The sequence below is a fragment of the Salvelinus alpinus genome, chromosome 1 (genome assembly GCF_045679555.1).
Source record: "Salvelinus alpinus chromosome 1, SLU_Salpinus.1, whole genome shotgun sequence".
NCBI lineage: Eukaryota > Metazoa > Chordata > Actinopteri > Salmoniformes > Salmonidae > Salvelinus > Salvelinus alpinus.
The window spans coordinates 108594359-108601082 of record NC_092086.1 but is presented as its reverse complement, the minus strand read 5'-3'; the positions used below and the strand labels follow the sequence as shown (position 1 = coordinate 108601082).

General features: G+C 38.7%; 1 protein-coding gene across 1 annotated transcript; it reads right to left on the bottom strand.

Annotated features, from left to right (window-relative positions):
* Positions 1–403: 403 nt before the first annotated feature.
* On the bottom strand, positions 404–5937 carry LOC139538374 (programmed cell death 1 ligand 1-like). Its single transcript, XM_071340351.1, has 6 exons — positions 5808–5937; positions 4695–4754; positions 4140–4490; positions 3622–3900; positions 2897–3010; positions 404–1769 (listed from the first exon to the last, which is right to left on the bottom strand). The coding sequence occupies exons 2-6, from the start codon at positions 4747–4749 to the stop codon at positions 1744–1746; spliced, it is 825 nt and encodes a 274-aa protein (XP_071196452.1). The 5' UTR covers positions 4750–4754; positions 5808–5937; the 3' UTR covers positions 404–1743.
* Positions 5938–6724: the final 787 nt, after the last annotated feature.

Genomic DNA, 6724 nt, shown 5'->3' with positions numbered 1-6724 from the left:
AGAGTTGATGACTGAGTTTCAATTTGATGACCGAGATATTTCTTTAAGCAGGAAACATCATCAGCATTTCCCATCAGCACCACCCATCTTTCATGTCTATAGACAAAGTTCTTTTCTAGGAAATTGTGCAATGGACTGACTCAATCCAGTCCCACTGTAGAGTTGCCATATGACTCAGACAGAAAGTGAAACTGTGTGGTCACAAGGTCTAAGTCATCAAATGGTTAGACTCATAATGCGTATCAAACAGTATCAAATACCTGGAGTACAGTAAACAACTGTGTTAGTATGAGCGATACTTAAACTGTGGCTGGAATCACTAATTTTCCTTCTGGGGTTTCATGGGAAGGATGGAGGGGAACTGTTTTTTCAATAAAATCCCCCAAAGTTGGACATCTCTGTATAAACATGTTATTATCTCTGTATTACACTTAGTAACGGTACAAGATATACAGTAAGTAAATGCAATGACGAACCATGACCATAGGACCTAGGCCTTCAGAGGGACCAAAAATCTTCCAATAAGTTGTATGAAACGAAAAAATCTAGTAAATAACACAAAACAGAACATCACTTAAAGCTGCAATATGTACATTTTTGGGAGACCTGACCAAATTCACATAGAAATATGCATTATAGATCTGTCTTTCTCATTGAAAGCAAGTCTAAGAAGCTGTAGATCTGTTCTATATGAGCTATTTCTATGCTTCCCCATTCTGAAGTTTTGTTTTTGAGTCTTTTACTTTTGGTTTTGTACACCAGCTTCTCACAGCTGAAAATACAATATTTTTGGTTATGGAAAATATATTTCACAGCTGTTTAGATTGTACAATGATTATCTACACAATGAGCACTTGTTTTGTCACATAAACTGAAATTAGGCGAACTATTAGTATTTTTGCAACCAGGAAATGGTGGAGCGATTTCGGCATAGTGCATATTTAATGCACCTGACATAATAATTTCTGTAGATGGACCATTCTAGTTCTAAGTGAAGGAGAAGCAATACTTTTTGATGACATTATGAGAAGGCCTAGACAAAGACGTTTATAACTAACCCAAGATAGACCACAGCCTGTCTTTCCAATGGGAGCAAATTAATCATAATGGGCAGAACAAGCAAGGAGGTGGGCAGTGCCAAGAGCGAGCTAGTGAGATCCTATTGGCACATTATAGCATATATTTACATATTTCCATTAGGGAACGCCTACTCTGTGAAGTACTCAATTCACCCTTGCACTCCTAAACAACGCCATTTAAAAAAAAATCGTTGGCAAATGTTAGTCTAAAAAATGCAATCCACTCTGTTTTTTACAGATTATAGTTTTGGAAACAGAAAACTGTATGGAGATCAACTTTTTAATCGATGAGAAAATTAGCAATGTCGGCCAAAATCCATCTCGCTCCATCTTCTCCCACTGCCGGCAACTGGGCTTCCTCTCATTAACATATTTGGTAGTGAGTGGAAATGCCAACCCGGATGCATCACATTTAGTTAACAGAAAATGTAGCACAATTCAACTTTTCGTTGACAGAGTCAATGTGTATGTGTGTCCATGAGTCTTTTGTGTTCTCAGTCCTCTCCTGGCAGAGTTTACAGTTTCAGTGAGGAGTCTCTTTCTCTGTTGCCTCCTGGTACAGGTCACTGACAGTCACAAACAGTCTATCACCAGGACCAGTTGGAGCTGCCGAAAGGGGTCCAGACATGTCAGAGGTCACACCTCTGTTGAGCCCAGGAGGGTGTTAGAGCTTGATGGTCCTGGGCCTCCCTGTGAACAGAACGTAAAGGCGGGTTATAGTTTACATAATGTTGCATGAGATGTCCTATTCATGTTATTGCTTAGAAAGTAGTAATTTTGTAACACTTTTAGTGTCTAAGGTTGGGACTTTCCTTTCCTCTTTCTCGCTCTTTGGTTTTTAACACGCTGACTTCTCAAAATGCTATTGCAGTAATACTGTAAGATAGGAGGCTGCTGAGGGGAAGAATGGCTCATAATAATGGTAATCATGTATTTGATACCATACTATTCCATTCCAGCCATTACCACAAGTGTTAGTGTTACCCTGCCATAAATAACCCTTACCGTAACCCTTTTTATTTATTTTTATTTTACTTAAACGTGGTGTCGTCAGAGTTGGGACGTCCCAAGGATCCCCTTTTGACTGTTCCTTACCACAATCCCGTCCTCCCCAATTAAGGTGCCACCAACTTCCTGTGTTGTAAACTTGATAGAGATCGAGACTGATAGGGGACTTTTCTAAAAATAAGGAATGACTAGCTCTATATCAGGCTGCCGGGACTTTTAAAGCTGGCCTTAATACTCATCTCTATCGGCTGGACTACCCTTCCTACTAGAATTTGATTGTTGCTTTCATGATATGGTTAGATATATTTGTTTCGTTTAAAAAAAAAAAAAAAATTCTATTTTATTTCCTGCACTTTGGTATTTTTCTTGTTTAAATTAAAAGATGCTTTACCAATGTATTAAATTATTGTTGTTATTATTATTAGTAGTAGTAGTAAACCATCCACATGATTTACAACATGTGAAACCCCCCCCCCCCAACACAAAAACAAACTGTGGGGGTGTTTCCACACGTGGCAGTTCAGACAGGTTTAGAAAGCACACACTCATGCTCTCACATGCTAAATCATTAGGGACTCTAAGTCATTGTCACAAGATTCAGATTATTTTTTTTCCAGTCTCACACTAACTCTGTACGCGATCATTCTGGCTTCAACATCAGTTACAACTTTAGAGGTTAAAGTACATACTTCCTCTCTAGGCTGTCTATCTCAGGCAACATGAAACAGTGGAAACTCCTTGTAACAAACTTGAGATAAAAAATGTGTGCAAATCAATTAAGAACTGTAGAAAAGTTAAGTGTATGTTACCTTTCTTTCTGCGATACCCCAAGATGGTAGCTGCAATGATCATAGCCACCGTCAACGTCGTGCCCAATACAATAGAAAGGGTGTTAGGTTTACTCTCAAGCACAGGTATTTCATCTGTGAGTAAAAAAGATAGGGAGAGTGAAACCATTTTATTTTTCATCATAAACTGTATATAATACTGCCTATGTTCTTAGTAAAAATTTCTAAACATAAAAAAAACATTTAGGAAAGAGAACAATATTACACCAGATAAAAAGGGTTTAAGAGAATTTCCAGAAATTGGTCAAACTTAAAACAACGCCACTACCACTACAATGATTAAGTTCTGACAAAAATTGGGTCTTCATGAAAAGATTTATACACTATCTGCTAGCCATCTTCAAAGCCCATGTTTTTTTCCCCCACATTGACTTATGACGCCTACAATGTGATTAATTGAATGGAAGGGAAAACATCACCCCGACACCTACGCTTTACAACACTATGCTCGTTGAGGAAAGCACCCGTTTTAAAGCATCTTATCAACAACACATCTATGCTCTCCCACTTTCCATTCAGAGGTTAAATAGACCTTGTTGTGCTTTAACTATAGTGCTTTCACACTATAATGTCACATGGTATTGCTTATAAATGTGTTATGTATGAGTTATGAATGTGTTATGAAGTCCTTATGTAGATGCCCTTCAAATAGTGTAACCAAACAGGGAAATTCACCCACTTCATACCTGGGATGTCAAACCTGGCTGATGGACCCTTTGGAGCTTCACCTTTCTCCACAAAGGCACATGTATAGTTGTTTTTCTCAGAGTATTTGACCGTTATCTTGCTGGTGACATGGAAAAGCTGGTCTGGAGTTTTCACAACGGTGTCGTTGGATTTGATGTTCCTGAGACTCTTGTCTCTCCAGTTGATTGTGGCAAGAGGATAGCCCTCAGACTCACAGGCCAGCTCCACCTCATCTCCCCCACGTCTCTGCATGCTTTTAATGATAGTCTTATAGGTAGCTAAAGGACACATGAAAGTTGAATGATAAAACATTCAACTCTATTACAATGCAGTACTTATAATGTGGTTAAACTACATATGTAACAGCATGTGAATACAGTGTAATTACTGTGTCGTATAAGAAAAACAAAGTAAAATGTTACCAATTTTTTTTCAGACAAGTTCATTACCTAATATTGATTGACTGCTTATAAAAACTACAGTACTGTGCTATTGCAATGAAAGAGCTTTAACTCACCTTTGACAGTCAAAGTGGTCTGTTTATAATCAGCTCCCCCCATTTCCACAAGACATCGGTACACCCCAGAGTCGTTGATCCTCAGCCTGGACACATGTAGCTTGGCCCAGCCATTGGTCAGCTCCTCCGACACCAACCGTGCCCTGCCGCGGTACTGGAGATTCTGAGAAGTGAGGTCCTCCTGTCCGTTATCCAGCTTGTACACCTCTACATCTGGAAGAGGCTGGACCCGTTGCCATATCACTGACAGGTTCGGGTCCCAGCCCCCAGGTTGGAACCTGCAGCCCATGGTGACATCACCGTTGAACTCCGCCACATGTGAGAGACTGTCCACCTCCACTGTGAACAAGGCTGTGTGGGGGGGGGGGGGGGGGGTCAGAGATAGATTAGCAACATTGGCAATATCATCCATATTGAGATCAGATATCCAACAGTCAGTCAGAAGTCACAATAACCAGGCTAAAGTGTGCTCTAAACAATGGACAAAAAAATATGAAGGTGGCTTTTGAGTCTATTGTATTATCGTGAATGTACTTTCAAAAGTCAATGACATACCTGCAAGAGTTGGCCATAGGACTACATGTAAAACCAAGACAAAAGCCTTCTCCATTTGACCTAGAGAAGGAATGACATGTTTGAAATTTTGCAACCAATAGCTTTTGTAAGTGGAGTCCTGAGTTAAATAAAAAATGAGTCAGTCCTTTGAAATAGAACAGAAATTGGCACACTAGAACTACTGTATGAGTCTGGTCTGAACTGGTTCTCGGGTGCTTCAGCAACTGATGCAATGGAGAAAAGGCATGAAAGAATATGTATTAATTTGTTGCTGTGTAGTCTAACTTTATCTCCTGATTAGACCAGACTGGTATGAGTCAGCAGCATTGGCAGAAATAGAGCATTTTACTTTCCTATAGGGCAGCAGGTAGTCTAACGGTTAAGAGCGTTGGGCCAGTAACTGAAAGGTCGCTAGTTCGATTCCCTGAGGCCGACTAGATGAAAAATGTGTTAATGTGCCCTTGAACAAAGCAGTTGCTCTGGATAAGAGCGTCTGGTTAATGACAAAAATATATATTTAAATAATACCACTACTGATCATGGGTACCATTCTGCATCATGTATGTACAGGCTCTCTCTGGTTAAGAACAGGGGGTGTAAATAAATGGAGTTAATAACACCAGGTTCAGTGCAGCTCTGATTTCATAGATTCCACTTTCAATCAATAAGAATAATACATCCAAATCATGGAAATCAATCCCCCATCTGAGGGTTTTATCGCCGCAGCATGGTAAACCATGGTAAATTAATTTGTGTATAACAGAGTGTATACTGAAACATAACAAGAGCTTTTCTGCTACAGTGAATAGGTTATTCATTTAGTTATTTAACCCAAGTAGTGGATTGGGGAAAGCCTTGCTCAGAAAAAGTCAACTCAAAATGTCCTGGCAGAGACAAATATATTATAGGATAAAAAAAATATTAAAAATCCTTAAAGTAAATTCAACATAACAATATTAGTCTCCACAATATATCATCAAGTTTAAGTTTCTGATAAGCAAATAAAAGCTTTAAAATCATAGAAATTGATTAAAACAAAAGCAATAAAACATTGGCACATAAACTAATTGAAGTTAAAGCACGCATTAAATGCAGTGTGTATTGTTCTACTACCTTTGCTGAAGTCTTGCTTGTTCTTTCAGAGTTCCTCTCACATCACATCAGTCATATATTCTGTTTTTTAGTATGCAACTTCCTCTCGATCTTCTCCCTCTACTGTAATTATCGACATCCTCCGGTCAAAGCCGAGTAGTTTCCTGATAGTGACTATGCGATATTTGCTCATTTACTTATCTGGGAACAAAGAGGTGAATAACCTAGTATAACAACATTTGCCATGGCAAAATGATCACTAAAAACATAAACACTATTATCATTTAGGGCCAGGAGAATACCTGATTTTAAAAAAGGAGATTGGGATTGAGTACGGTTGTGGAACCTGGATAAATGATCTCTGTCTATACAGAGCTCTTAATTTTTTGTTGTTAATTTTTGTCGTAAATAGTCCTGGCCATAATGATAACTTTAATCAGAGTCATTTATGGTTAAAATCCTCCTTTCATTTTGCAAAATAGTTGTAGGGTTTTTGTAATATCGAATGTTGGCTAATGGAGGAAATCATCGAAACCCTCCCAAGATTACACACTTTTTACTGTCAGGGTAGAAAATGTTGATTTACCCTGTATTTACTCAACAAGGAAGGACTTGGAAGTTACGGTAAAGAGGAGGAGTCTAGGAGTCTATTATGATAGTCTCAGGCAATGAGCCAAAATACCCACTACAGCAAAGGAACACCCCAGCCCAGACTACTTCCTTGTTTATTTCCATACTTTATTTATTAAAGGCCCAGTGCAGTCAAAAACGTTATTTGCTATATTTTATATATCGGTTGGAATAATACAGGGAAATTGTGAAAATGATGATAATGCCCTTTTTATGTAAGAGCCGTTTGAAACGATTCTTGAAATGTCAGCCTGTTTTGGCTTGCTTGGACAAATTAGTGAACAGATCAGTAAGAAAGAAAGTTCTCA

What these genes read in the sequence shown, in the direction of transcription:
- LOC139538374 (XM_071340351.1), bottom strand. Translation starts at nt 4,749, where the DNA reads ATGGAGAAGGCTTTTGTCTTGGTTTTACATGTAGTCCTATGGCCAACT. An exon ending in GACCACTTTGACTGTCAAAG is followed by an intron (nt 3,901 to 4,139) that starts GTGAGTTAAAGC and finishes TGTGTCCTTTAG; the next exon opens with CTACCTATAAGACTATCATT. An exon ending in AGCCAGGTTTGACATCCCAG is followed by an intron (nt 3,011 to 3,621) that starts GTATGAAGTGGG and finishes TTTTACTCACAG; the next exon opens with ATGAAATACCTGTGCTTGAG.